Source organism: Apostichopus japonicus, chromosome 11 (assembly GCF_037975245.1).
Source record: "Apostichopus japonicus isolate 1M-3 chromosome 11, ASM3797524v1, whole genome shotgun sequence".
Taxonomy (NCBI): domain Eukaryota; kingdom Metazoa; phylum Echinodermata; class Holothuroidea; order Aspidochirotida; family Stichopodidae; genus Apostichopus; species Apostichopus japonicus.
Window position 1 is genome coordinate 23,747,887 of NC_092571.1, and position 15,098 is coordinate 23,762,984.

At 37.2% G+C, this 15,098-nt stretch overlaps 1 protein-coding gene across 3 annotated transcripts in view; it reads right to left on the bottom strand.

The window, feature by feature from the left end:
• The window catches only part of LOC139976144 (uncharacterized), a 34,359-nt gene that overhangs the window by 16,181 nt on the left and 3,080 nt on the right, over positions 1-15,098 (bottom strand). For 2 of the 3 annotated variants that reach the window (XM_071984600.1, XM_071984599.1), the window contains exons 2-7: positions 9,381-10,097; positions 6,772-6,926; positions 6,292-6,411; positions 3,097-3,317; positions 2,130-2,231; positions 154-327 (exon numbers count right to left, since the gene is read on the bottom strand). In XM_071984600.1, the coding sequence (XP_071840701.1) occupies positions 154-327; positions 2,130-2,231; positions 3,097-3,317; positions 6,292-6,411; positions 6,772-6,926; positions 9,381-9,874 (1,266 nt within the window). In that variant the 5' untranslated portion in view covers positions 9,875-10,097. Of the gene's footprint in view, positions 1-153; positions 328-2,129; positions 2,232-3,096; positions 3,318-6,291; positions 6,412-6,771; positions 6,927-9,380; positions 10,310-15,098 lie in introns of those variants that run through there. The other variant, XM_071984598.1, reaches the window with a different exon arrangement.

The following is a 15,098-nucleotide window of genomic DNA, read 5'->3' on the forward strand; positions in this document are numbered from 1 at the left end:
TTACAATACGTAAGTTTCTAATGTACGTTAAATCTGTCAGAATACAATACCGTTTCATATTTACATTGAGTATTAAAAGTCAAATAAACATATAATTATCCCAACAAAAAAAAAGTAGGAGTGATGGAACGACTTGAAAAGTTTTTGACTTACGCCACGAATGTCCGTAGGGGTTGCGTTCATCTGCAATAGGATGTTCCTATATTCCCTCCTTATGGTACCCAAGTCATCAGTTTCCTGCGGGAGCGTGGCGCTTCGTATTTTGTTATCGTACACGCCATAGCCCATGAACTTAGTATCCTCCTTTGGCGTACCGGCTCTCCTTACCTGCCAAGATAAATTATTGGCAACTGTTGGAACAGTTCAATTTCCTGTTATGATATTTATCTGACAAAGGATCGAACAACAAACTATATGCCAAGCAATAAGGAAATCACTATTATAGTTTAATATGTGATAAGAGAAATTACTTGAAATATTAAATATTACGGAACATTCTTTAATACACAGACGTCACAGCTTGTTAGACTATTTAAACAATAGATAAAATGAACAAAAATCCTAGGTCATGCATGAAATTAGGTACATGACATAAGATTTACATGCAACTTTTTTTTTTTATTATTATTAATTTTCGAGTTTTTTGTTTTGTTTTATTAAATTAAAGCAGCTGGTGCAGGTATTATACACCACGTGAACTGTTTATTTTACTCACATTACTTGTGAATTAGTTAATACAAACCATATGAAGATTTTTTTTTCAAAATACTGATACAATACAATACTGATACAATATACTGACAGTAACAAGGTGACAATCACATCTTTAAGTATTTTGGGATGGAGGGGAAGGGGGACTAACGCATTTCACTCCTCGCCCCACCAATTTGGGGTTTAAGACCTTTAATGTGAGGGAAGGTCACTAAAGAACTGTTCCCCTCTCTTTTGATCAAAAACAGCATTTTACAAACACTCGTAAATGGGGCTTGTAGGCTGGCCGCATTTTTCCCACCTGTCCTTAGACCCATCCCCAGGATGAAGCCAGTTTAATAAACTCTTTTTTCTAAAAATTGACAGTTTACCATTTCTCCCCAAACCCCACTTTGAGAAGCAACTTGACATGCATTCTTGATCCTACAGTGTTACAAGTGAAATCAAATCTTCTTTGAAAGTGTTGACTAGGCTCCATATGGAAATATTGTACATAAGGTTTCAAAAAACTTTCATGAGGAACAGGACCTCATTTGACCTCATGAGGTAATAAAAACAGTTACTTTGAGTTGATCTTTTATCATTTTTGTTGATGCTATTTCATAGTCAAACCTCCACAGTGATGTTTGGCCCCTACAAGGAAATCTGGGGCAAAAGTTAGCCAAGCTACAGTAGGTGCACCCCCCACTCTGACAGCTGACCATCACAGTTAATAATTACATGATTTTTGTCCCTGCTGACCACAAGACCAAATCTCCAGCTAAATCAGCTAGGATCTATTTTTAAATATATCGTGAAGCTTAAATGTGCAACTAATTGGCCTCTTATGATGCAATTGAAGTGGATTGTGCACAAGCCCACAGGCCAAACCGAATGTAAAATTGTGAAGATAAAGGGAGGATCAACTAATAGCTAGACCAGACGGGCAGAAAATTATTCAGAGAGTGTATCTAATATGTTTGGACCAGACTGCTCCTGAGGGATATATGGTTGGGTTGGATGTGTGGCCCATTAATGTAGGGCAGGAAAATACACTATGTCATTAGGTTAGTTACGTTTCATTTCGAATAAAGAACTGTAAGTTCGAAAAACTTCTGCATTTTATTAGAATAAAAAAACAATTATTTAACTCACTCATTGAACTTTCACTTGGTTTTCTTAGTTGGATCACACACAATAAATACCACTCTAGATAGTGGTCAAAATTTGACAAAGGTGAAATGTTGATATCTACATACATCAAAATTAATCAGTGTTTCAACATGTCATGTCTCAATTTTCAAAAGACAAAATCGAAATGGAAAGACTCAAACAAATTTTGGTTGCATTTCTCTGACATGAGTTGACTCAGGACGTTTCATGGCAGAGAACTGACTTTTAAAAGAATACTGTTTACGAATTCTATGGCAGAATCTAACCTTTAACTTAACAGTCAAAGTACGTCCAGCCATCTCCAAATCGTGCAACCTCTTATGGAGTTCCTGAGAGAGACGAAATATGAAATTTAACACGTCTGCTTCCTGGAAGGGAAATTAAGAAAAAAAGAAAAGGATGACAAGATGTTACATTCTGTATTATAAGTTCAACAGTCTTTCATGGGTCTAGAATGTAATAAGTGACAGTAGTCAAAAGTTGCTAGGCTGAATAAAGTACACAGGCCCAGAATACAGAAATGTACTACAGTATTTGAGCTGTGAGAGGTTAGTGATAAAACACAGCACATCATATTAGAAAAGGAAAGGAATGAAATGATCATGTAATTGGTCCCCAAACGCTAAGAGGGCTGAGGGTTCACAAAGTTTATTGACAGAAGTTGGGCCTTCCCAACCCTCATCCTTTCTCACCCAAAAAGAAAATATAATCCAATATGCTAAATTCTTTCATATTTAATCTAGATAGTTCAGTGACATGGTTTACTAAACAATTCGATATATTCAACACCTGTCAAATCATATGATATCAATTAGTAAAATTCTTCTTGACAACTTTAAAACGTCAATAACGTATTTCTTTACAATAATGAGTCATTCAATTACCACTTCTTGGGGTGAGGGTGGGGGGGGGGGGAAGGTGGCACCTGCATCAAATGTCTAACTGATGACTAATAAACCCATGGCAATACCGGTCTATTTGACATAAGCTTAATTTATAGCTTCACTTCAACTGGAGCTGTTATTTTAATTACTCACACACAAAGTTCACAAACTTAAACGTTTTTTAAGCTAGTAATGACTCATTCTTAGCAACCAGACAACGAAGAGAAGGAAGTAATTTGCTTTTACTACAGAATTAAGAAACTCCTATATTCGTTGAATAGCAGCCATATACGAACGTTTCTTTTGTTTTCATAAGCAGGACAATGAACACAAAACAAAGAGAACTCACGACTTTAAAGCGTATGCCATAGTTCACCTCGACAGAAACGTATTTCCTTTCTTTCTCCATCCTGATTGGTCGATCGTCCTCCCCTCTACAGTGTTGGTAGATGATGTGTCCTGTCTTACTGCCGAACTGTGTTTGCAAATTATCTAACGTCAGCTGCTGCAGATCAGCACAGGTGTGAATGCCCATGGTCTGAAGTTTCTTGCTTATGGACCCTCCAACACCTGCTCAGACAAAGTGATTCAAAAGATGGAGATATAATAATTGCAATTAACAGTTATGGGCTGTCCATCATAAACAAGGTTCACTGTCTATGAAAACGTGGACCATCAATGACAATATACGGGCCTTTGATCTTAGGGACCGTCCATAAAGCTATGGTCAACCATGATGCAATGATTACTTATATATAAATCTGTCATGATATGGACCATATCCTTCTATTAGAAATGGTCCACCATTGTAACGTGGACCATCAGTGACTATATACAGGCCTTTGATCTTATGGATCGACCATAACGATATGGTCCACCATGATGCAATGATCACAATGCAAATCTGTCATGATATGGACCATATCCATCAATAAGAAATGGTCCTACATGGTAACGTGGGCCATCAATGACAATATACGGGCCTTTGATCTTACTGATTATCCATAATGATATGGTCCACCATGATGCAATGATTACAAAGTAAATCTGTCATGATATGGACCATATCCATCTATAAGAAATGGTCCACCATGGTAACGTGGACCTTCAATGACAATATACAGGCCTTTGATCTTATGGATCATCCATAATGATATGGTCCACCATGATGCAATGATTACAAAGTAAATCTGTCATGATATGGAACATATCCATCTATAAGAAATGGTCCACCATGGTAACGTGGACCATCAATGACAATATACGGGCCTTTGATCTTACTGATTATCCATAACGATATGGTCCACCATGATGCAATGATAACAATGCAAATCTGTCATGATATGGACCATATCCATAGATCTGTAAGAAATGGTTCACCATGGAAACGTGGACCATCAATAACAATATACGGGCCTTTGATCTTAGGGATCGTCCATAACCTTATGGTCCACCATGATGCAATGATTACAATGCAAATCGGTCATGATATGGGCCATATCCATAGATCTGTAAGAAATGGTCCACCATTGTAACGTGGACCATCAGTGACTATATACAGGCCTTTGATCTTACGGATCGTCCATAACGATATGGTCCACCATGATGCAATGATTACAATGCAAATCGGTCATGATATGGGCCATATCCATAGATCTGTAAAAAATGGTCCACCATTGTAACGTGGACCATCAGTGACTATATACAGGCCTTTGATCTTAGGGATCGTCCATAACGATATGGTCCACCATGATGCAATGATTACAATGCAAATCGGTCATGATATGGGCCATATCCATAGATCTGTAAGAAATGGTCCACCATGGTAACGTGGACCATCAGTGACTATATACAGGCCTTTGATCTTAGGGATCGTCCATAACGATATGGTCCACCATGATGCAATGATTACAATGCAAATCTGTCATGATATGCACAATATCCATGTATAAGAAATGGTCCTACATGGTAACGTGGACCATCAGTGACTATATACAGGCCTTTGATCTTACGCATCATCAATGACAATATGCATCATCAATGAAAATGTGGACCATCTATCACAAATTTTGAGCATCAATTAAAACATGGACCTCTTACAACACAGAACATATCTGTGACAACATGGACCATCGATAGTAAGGGATCATCAATGATGACATAATCCAACATGATAATTATGTTCCATAATGAAAATTTGGACCATCTGCAACAACTTGGACCACTGACAATTGTATGAAATATGAATGATAAACATGGTCCATTAACCTATGAACTTGTCTGTCTATGACAATGTGAATTTGATTTTTACTCTAGTCTCATGTAAAGTGCTTTGGTTTTGATGTCACATGGGCTACAGTACATAAATATTGTTTTATTATGGAAAAGACAGTTTGCGGCTTATTTGATGACGGACCATTTAAAGTAAACTGACGTGGATAGTCACTGCCTTTGAGGAACTAGTGAAACAAACGATTACTTGGTACTATGATGATGGAGACAGGGTTTGAACCAACCAGCATCTGAACGAACCAATTAATGAACTAACAAATGAACTAATGATTGAACTAACAAATGAATGAACTAACCAATGAACAAATGATTGAACTTACAAATCAATGAACTGAACAATGAACAAATGATTGAACTTACAAATGAATGAACTGACCAATGAGCAAAGGATTGAACTTACAAATGAAGAACTAACCAATGAGCAAATGATTTGAACTTACAAATGAATGAACTGACCAATGAGCAAATGATTTGAACTTACAAATGAATAAACTAACAAATGAACAAATGATTGAACTAACAAATGAAAAAACTGACCAATGAGCAAATGATTTGAACTTACAAATGAATGAACTGACCAATGAGCAAAGGATTGAACTTACAAATGAATGAACTGACCAATGAGCAAAGGATTGAACTTACAAATGAATGAACTAATGACTGAACTAACAAATGAAGAACTAACCAATGAACAATTGATTGAACTAACAAATTAATGACTAATGAGCATGAATGAACTGACTAATGAGCAAATGATTTGAACTTACACATGAACAACAGAATGAACTAATTAGTATTATATTGCAAATCATGTACAGTGTTCATTATATGGAAAGAACCGATATTATACAAATAATAAATGGTTATGAGTGCAATAGTGCAAATATTTCATGAGTTGAAAGATGGAATGTTCCAATCAAAGAGGCGCAGCCGGGTTGAATGGAACAAATTACATCTTTCAACCATTGCACGGATGGAAACCATTCATTATTTGTTTTATACAACACCTTCAAATTTGGATATAATTGGATGTAAAATGCACTCATGCAACAGATTGTTTTGAACAGACAGGTTTCTGTGCTCTCTTACCATTGAAAAAAGTGCTATCAAAAAAGTATAACACATGGTTCTATTTCATAGAGTGCAATAGAGCAGATTTTGCATGCAATCGACGAGCAATTGACCAATCAAATGGCCGGAATATAATAAGGTGTTGTATAAACACTACTACTAGTGTACATACAACATGTACCTGGAAGTTCTCTGACTGGAAGACTATTTAACAGCTCCCCCTCTTTCCCAGGCACTAGCTGGTACACTCCATTAGGCTTAGCCACTCTCGTACCGAGTCTCGCTAAAACGGCGGTTGGGGCTGCCAAGAGAATGAATTAAGACATTATCATGTAGATGACAATGCCAAAAGAACTTGATTGGTTGGCTAATATTTCAGAGATTTAGATTCTGGTTAAAAAGCTCACTTTCAAGTCCTTAATTAAGAATGTAGAAAAAGTAGAGGGCAGTAGACAGGAATGCTGATTTCCTGATTTGGAAATTTTTTAGGAAATTTTCGGAGGTTATTTCTTATCTAATAAAACATTTCAGGGCAAATGCTTCGAGTCTGGCAGTGACATGTTTCTTGAAGTTTGGACAAGCGTGACCATTACTGTATGTGACTTTCTAGCATATTAATGAGGAATATATAATGTTGCTCATTTGAGGTGAAATTACGTACCTAAACCTGCAGATGCTGTGCACTGTGTCTTTTCATGGATTTCACCCCTCAAAACTTGAGCAAATTCTAATGGTGTTGCTCCCGTCTCTTGCAATATTTTGGTGATGTCCACGAGTAATTCGTCGCAACTGCATGCCTCGATGTCGTGAGTGTATCTGCAAACATCAATTGTATTGTAATGGTCTATGAAACAGTACTTGTTACAGTAAATCACTTACTTGTTACAATACTTGTTACAGATCAATGTACCAAATCTATAACAGGGAAAATATGTGGGTGACTAATGTTGTTAGTAGTTCTATATGAATCCAATAAGCAAGCCACTGCAGAGGCTGTGGCCGAAGGGCTCAATCTGGAGAGGTGGGGTGGGGGGAAGGAAATTGCAGATAAAAGGGCACCTGTGATTTGATTTTTGAAAAACAGTCAATTTTGATTTATTTTTTTGGTCACAAAACTTGGAGGAATAGGCCCCTCATTCCCCTTACCACCATCCCCTACCATCCTCTACCCCAGCTCTGCCAACCTAGAACCAATCGATTTCTTGATAGAAGTAAAAACAAAAAGGAGAAAAAGCTTTTGCCAGAAATAAAAATACATACATTTTATCTGAAAAGTTACAAAATGATGCATAAAAAACCAAGATGAAAATCTAGGTAAAAGTTTCAAAACAAAAGAAACTATGTGCAGGTTACATTTACACACCAATTTTTCACTAGTTTGTATATACATATTAAACTGTCTAAAGGCTCATTGAATGCTCAGTTGGCTGGGAAACAACCTTAGATCAGAGACTACTACAGTATTTTCATTTTGTTTATTATCTTTAATATTTCTAAAAAGAAAACAATTGCACGGGAATAGTGCACTTCCATTCATGTCCCACCCACTGTTTTGACAAGTAACTGAAAATTGGTTTAAATATCAAAAGCAACTTCATCAAACATGTGTGTAAACAATTGAACATTTATATAAACAAATTTCCGGAGGTTCATTTATTTTTTATCATTCATGTATTTTATCATTCATGTAGAATAGGAAAGGTATGATAACTTCCTAGAGATCTTTCACATTACACTTTGAGGAGCATGCATTTTTGTTTTATTTTTCTCTTTATTTGCCACTTTTTCACATTACATTTCTGGGGTAAAATTTTGCTCAGCACATCTTGCACATTTTTCACTGGGCGGCACTGGGGGGCCCCGCCTAGCACTAAAAATTACCGCCCAGCACTGTCTTAAAAATCGTGAATCCCGCCCAGCACTATTTTCATCTAAAATCCTGACATTCCTAACAATATATTCAACATAAATTGGGCCTAGCCTATGCCAAAATCTGACAGGCTAATAATGCATCAGTTACGCATGCTAGAAACATTACTTACGGTTCTCAATCGTTCCCTTGTAAAATCTCTTTGAAACAAACTAACAACTTTTACCAGGTACGTAATATATTTCACTAAAAAAAATTAAGAAATTTTATTGTTAGCAAAACTACAAAACTAGTGTATGTGCTTAAAAAGCTACACAACTGCCAGCATTTGGCATCTGAGCACCTTCAAAAATCGAAAAATTTCTCAAAGGAGAGGGGGACACCCCCTCCCCTTGATCCCTCCCCCAGGATGGCGATCAGTATACCCAGCACTCAGGAAATCTTGAGCACATCCCTGATATGTATTCAATAAGCAAACCAGAGGCCATGGCAGAGAGCTTGATCTGGAGTGGGTCTGGGGTAGTAGGGAAATTGCAGGAAAAGGGCACATGTGACATACATGAAAAACAGTCAAGTTTTTATTTCCCCCACAAAACTTGGAGGAATATGCCCCTCGTTCCCCATACCACCATCCCCTGCCATCCTCTACCCCAGCTCTGCCGACCTAGAACCAAAAGATTATTTCTTGATAGAAGTAAAAACAAAAATGACAAAAGTTTTTGCCAGAAATAAAAATACATAAATTTTATCTAAAAAGTTACAAAATCCTGCATAAAAAACCAAGATGAAAATCTAGGTAAAAGTTTCAAAACAAAAGAAACTATGTGCAGGTTACATTTACACACCAATTTTTCACTAGTTTTTACATATTAAACTGTCTAAAGGCTCATTGAATGCTCAGTTGGCTGGGAAACAAGCTTAGATCAGAGACTACTAAAGTATTTTCATTTTGTTTATTATCTTTTGACCTTTAATATTTCTAAAACAAAACAATTGCATGGGAATAGTGCACTTCCATTCATGTCCCACCCAAAACTGTTTTTACAAGTAACTGAAAATTGGTTTAAATATCAAAAGCAACTTCATCAAACATGTGTGCAAACAGTTGAACATTTATATTATAAACAAATTTCCAGAGGTTCATTTATTTTTATCATTCACGTATTTTATCATTCATGTAGAATAGGAAAGGTATGCTAACTTCCTAGAGATCTTTCACATTAAACTTTGAGGAGCATGCAATTTTGTTTGATTTTTCTCTTTATTTGCCACTTTTCACATTACCTAGGAACATTTCTGGGGTTAAACTTTGCTCAGCACATCTTACACATTTTTGACTTTGATATTCTCTTTCCTTTAAAGTATTTTATCCCTAATTGTCAATCAGTTGGTTTACTCACCGAGCTACAGTTTCATACAGAAGTTTGGACACCTTGTAGTAGCCATCAAAGTCGTACGGGATGGTGCGCAGTTCTGGGCAGAGTTCCTTGGCGTTCCTCATTATCATGCCATTCTTAACGCCCGCATCTCGAGCTTCGTAACTGCAAGACGCAATCTCCGCCAGTGACCAAAAATTGTCCCTTTCGGACGCTTTCACTCCCAGGTCAGATTTTCCGTCGTCGCCATTTTCTGGAAGTCCTTTGCTTTTATCTTCATCATCATCTGTATCATCTGACAAGGGGGTCTTCTTCTTCTTCTTCTTACTCTCTTCGTTATCATCTTTTTCATCCTTCGCCCAGATTTTCCTCTCTTGACATTCCTTCTTGCGATTCATTTCCTGTTCACTGGATTCAGACTTCCATGCATAATGGGCAACTGCGACCGGCTTACCCCTCAGCTCTGGGTACTTTATTAGACTCACGGCTACAAAGAAGCAATCCATGTCGATATGCATTATCGCATTTTCCTGAAAACTGATCGCCTTTTGGCAACTTTCATTTTCTCGGCCCTCGACCTCATCCGGGCTACGGATTCCTTCTCCATTTCGCCTCTTTGCCTCGATCAACCTCTTCAAATGTTGGAGACCGGGAAATGTTCGGTCCCCACTCTCCTGGAGTTTCCTCACGAATGCTTTGTGCTTTGCCTTCCATGTGGTAAGATGGTGGAGGCGAGAATGGCTATAAAAAATTGACAGAAAGTTTGGATCAGAAGATTTTGGAAAGTAGCAACCACTGTACTGATATGGGCCACTGTTTGCCATACCATGTAAGCCCCTTAATTGCCCCAAAATATCAAATGAACAGCTATTACCATGACCTGGTGAATGGTCAGAAACTAGTTGTAAAAACATAAAATAGAGTTAGCCAATTCCAACTGCCTTTTCTATGCTCAACAGGGATTTTAAAAATACCTTCTTCAGTTTCCTGCCAAATTATTCTCGTGCTATAAAAGGTAAAGCTTAATTTACATACAATTCCTCTACGTCCTAAATACACATAGACCGTGATAGATTTTAAAGCATAAAATTCCCATTTATTTGAAAACAATGGAAAAACTTACAATGCATGACAGGGAGGGCTCCATAGGAAGTCGCTGACGTCTTTGCCTTATTATTTTTGGCTGCCAGACCCTTCCTGAGCTTATACTAGTTAAATTAATTCTGGAAAGTTAACCTATAACTGCTTGGACATGTGCCTGCAGAAAGCTCTTCTTTTTGTTATATGTCCAATGGATAATTAGATATAAGTTTAAGGGGATTCCATTCAGAGGTTAGCAGCAGACCACGATCGAGTGATACAAAGATTTGAGAGATGACAAAAGTTGTTCCTAAAGTTACTGTGTTGCACAATGAGAAACCACTTAATAAGTAAGGTTCCCTAGTTGCCACACTGGCAATAGTTGAAAGTATATTACTTTTATTAAGATGTTAAATAATATATAAATATCTTGGAAAAGAGAGCCACAGAGAGTTGTAATGTGGTCTCTGAAAGTTTATTACAGTTTCCTTGAAAAATGTTATCAAAAATTTGTTACTGTTGCAATTTGTTGCTTGTTCTTTAAACTTCCTATTTTACAAAAGTTTATGTCATGAAAATATAGTGTTTATCCTATCTTTAAAGAAATTTGGATTCAATCAACAAAAAAATAAGTAATATTGAGTGTAAACAGGAAAACCAATGTCTGTTCAGCCCATCCGATAGACAACGTCATCTATTCATTCTGATTGTACATTTTTGGCAAGAGTTTGTAAGTTACTGTAGTCTTTCCAGTCAAGATGTCATTTTCATTTTTAAATTAAAAAAATTAAGCACAAAATAATAAACAGGATTTTTTTTTTAAATAATATCAAACTTCATTCTGATCTGAATTACACAAACTCCTACAGTATTTTATGCTAAGTGGGAATAATTTAAAGTTCACTCTTTTACATAGCAGTTTGTTTCTTATAAAATACTGAGATTACTGTGGTTCTGTGTTATACCATACATAAGTTGGCAAGTTGCTATAAATATAAATATGTAAGTGATTGGAGGTAAAACAGCCAATGTTTGGTTTTTGCAGAGCTTTCGAGCAAAACTAGCTCTTTGTCAACTGGTGCATGATCACCGAAAGTGACAAGGAGTAGCAGGAACTGAAACTATTTTAGAGAAGAGTGTCGGCATGGTTGTGAAGTCAAAGCGACTTACTGATTTCTGCTGGATTTAGCAGAAGTTTTAGAAATTCGGATTATTTTAATCCGTGTGGGATTATTTTAATCCGATTCCGTCGTAATTGCAAAGGAATTGTTTTGGTTTACCTGGGACGGCAAATCGTTTCTGATATTTAAACCGAATGGTGCCGAGGTCTTTAGGTTTATTTCCCAGAAATTTTCTTTTCCTTTCCTAGATTTATCTGTCCAAGAATCGTTCTGGTCAATGGCAATAACACGCAAATTCTCAATTGAATGAACTATGTTGTGTCATTCTCATTCTTAGAGTGTTTTTTGACTCTCCAACATATTGTTAGTTGCAAATATTGCAGTAGATAATACAGAAAATCATTTTCATAAGGATTTCAATATTAAACACTTAGCAAGTGATTTTGTCTCCAGAATAAATTCCAACATACAATGAGAGTGGTTGGTAGAGGGACCAGAATAAGCAGAAGCATTTCTAGTGACCTGGTCCCTTCCAAAAACAAGATGAAATATAATATTAACAAATATCATTATGTCATAGTTTACTACCACTTCAAAAGTACAATAGTTAAATCTACACTGAGACATTTAATTGTCTCTTTTACCAATCATCAATGAAATTTGGGAGACCTAAAAACACCTAAATGTTAAATTTATTTATTGGGGCTGAATATGATGATCTTTAAGTTTGTCCATACGGCTTGAATGTACCATTTACTACTTCATAAATGTTTTGGTTTTCCGAAAGGGAAAACTATGGAGTCACTCTTCCCGTCCTTGCAAAATTGATAGGGGGGGGGGGGACTCGTGGAGTGTAAAGTTGACAATGACTTTAACACGGACCACAAAGTCGCTAAAATTACTAATTACGATTAGATTCGGCAGCATACAGAAACATTGCACACAACAAAGTCAGAGACAAAGTGAATTAATCAGGTCACACATCCAGAGTCTATGCAAGTTCTTCAATACGGCCCTCATTATACCTTTCAGGGAACCATTTCTAATGTAGTTTTGATTCTTTCTTTGTTTCTTCCTTGTGTTACCAATTTTATCAAACCCTTCACCTTAATACAGCGTTCATCACACAAGGGGGTTCTCCAAGCGGTCGATATCGGACCCTAGCAATTTTGGATAAGAAATGGCAATCCCCAGGGTCAGTCTGCTGGGGGGGTCAATTATCTTAATGGTTGACAATTAACATCCATTATAAAGAAGGAAGTCTTAATAAAATTTTTTACTCAGTATTAAGTACAGTACTTGGTGTACAAAGTTGACAATTACAGGAAATGTTTATCATGACTTATTTATTATTACAGTGGCTAAATAGAACGGAAAAGCGTAACGTTTGTTTCCTGCTGTACATTATAAAACTCTGTTCTCAAAATGTTCATATTCTAAATCCAGTGTAGGATCAGGGTTCAGAGAAGGATCAAGAATTCCATAGAGGGGGCAATACTCAAGAAAGTTTGTGATCCCTGTAATAACCCATGCACAATTTTTAACATTTATGTTCAGTTTTATACTAGTTATGACAATATGAGTAAATTATAAATGATTCATGACTTCATTGTCGGGAGGTGTCTGGGTTCTTTTGTCGGTCTGTGCCTGGAGTGAGGATGAACAAAGATAAATTCACAAAAAAAGTCTTTTTCCCTTTTCTCGTTTCAGTATTTACAATATGCACAGTCTGGAAATAATTGCATAGGGGCCTCACAGGCCAAGCTATATCATCCGCCATAATTGAGCACCACATCTCCAGGTCGAACAGGCGACCGCTCCCTCAACAAGGATGTATAACACAGCTACAGGTAGGCAATGTCTATCAGTAAAAATCAGGCAGAACTCTTCTCTTAACCTGGTTAACACTCGAGACCTTCCTCTCACAGAGGCTGCATAGGTTCTGAGTCCCTGCGCCAAGTTTCTAAACCAAAACTCTTTCTTGTTAACATAATAATCCACTTGGCATGTATGCTATTATATACCCCTGCATTGACTGGACATGTGATGCTATTATATACCACTGCATTGACTGGACATGTGATGCTATTATATACCACTGCATTGACTGGACATGTGATGCTATTATACCCTTGCATTGACTGGACATGTGATGCTATTATTCCCCTGCACTGACTGGACATGTGATGCTATTATATACCACTGCATTGACTGGACATGTGATGCTAATATATACCCCTGCATTGACTGGACATGTGATGCTAAATTATATCCCTGCATTGACTGGCGATGCGACACTATTATACCCCTGCCTTGACTAGAACTTGTGATGCTATTATATACCCCTGCATTGACTGGACATGTGATGCTAAATTATATCCCTGCATTGACTGGAGATGCGACACTATTATACCCCTGCCTTGACTAGAACTTGTGATGCTATTATGTACCCCTGCATTGACTGGACATGTGATGCTAAATTATATCCCTGCATTGACTGGAGATGCGACACTATTATACCCCTGCCTTGACTAGAACTTGTGATGCTATTATGTACCCCTGCATTGACTGGACATGTGATGCTCTTGTACCCCTGCACTGACTGGACATGCGACACTATTATACCCCTGCCTTGACTAGAACTTGTGATGCTATTATATACCCCTGCATTGACTGGATATGTGATGCTATTGTACCCCTGCACTGACTGGACATGTGATGCTATTATACACCACTGCATTGACTGGACATGTGATGCTATTATATACCACTGCATTGACTGGACATGTGATGCTATTGTACCCCTGCACTGACTGGACATGCGACACTATTATACCCCTGCCTTGACTAGAACTTGTGATGCTATTATATACCCCTGCATTGACTGGACATGTGATGCTATTGTACCCCTGCACTGACTGGACATGTGATGCTATTATATATCCCTGCCTTGACTGGACATATGATGCTATTATTCCCCTGCATTGACTGGACATGTGATGTTATTACACCCCTGTGTTGGCTGGATATGTGATGCTATTATACTCGTGCAATGACTGGACATGTATGTGATGCTATTGTACCCATGCATTGACTGGACATATGTCACACTTATTAGAAATTCATCAACCAGACACTTTTATATCCTGGCATTCCTTTTTCGAAGTTGTCTAGCTAGTTTGTAGTTAGTTTGCTTTTGAAGCTGGTCTTTATTGAAACTTAATTTAAAAAAAAGAAAGACCACATATGTAAAGTACAAATCATATAGTAAGGTTGTACTTTAAGGGTACCGACGCTGTATCACTTCTCTATAATATCTGCTCTATGCCTTTTTAATCACATAGTTTACTCATTCTTATGCGTGTTATGTGTACTTTGCATATATGTTGTAGTCACCTGTTTTTGCATAGTATTTTATAATATAAGACCCTTATTGCTAATGTGATATTGTTGTATTGTATAAGGTGTACAGTGCTGTTTTGGGTTATGGCATAAGTTTCTCTGTTGTGTACTAATAGCTTACAGGACTTAATGGCTAGAG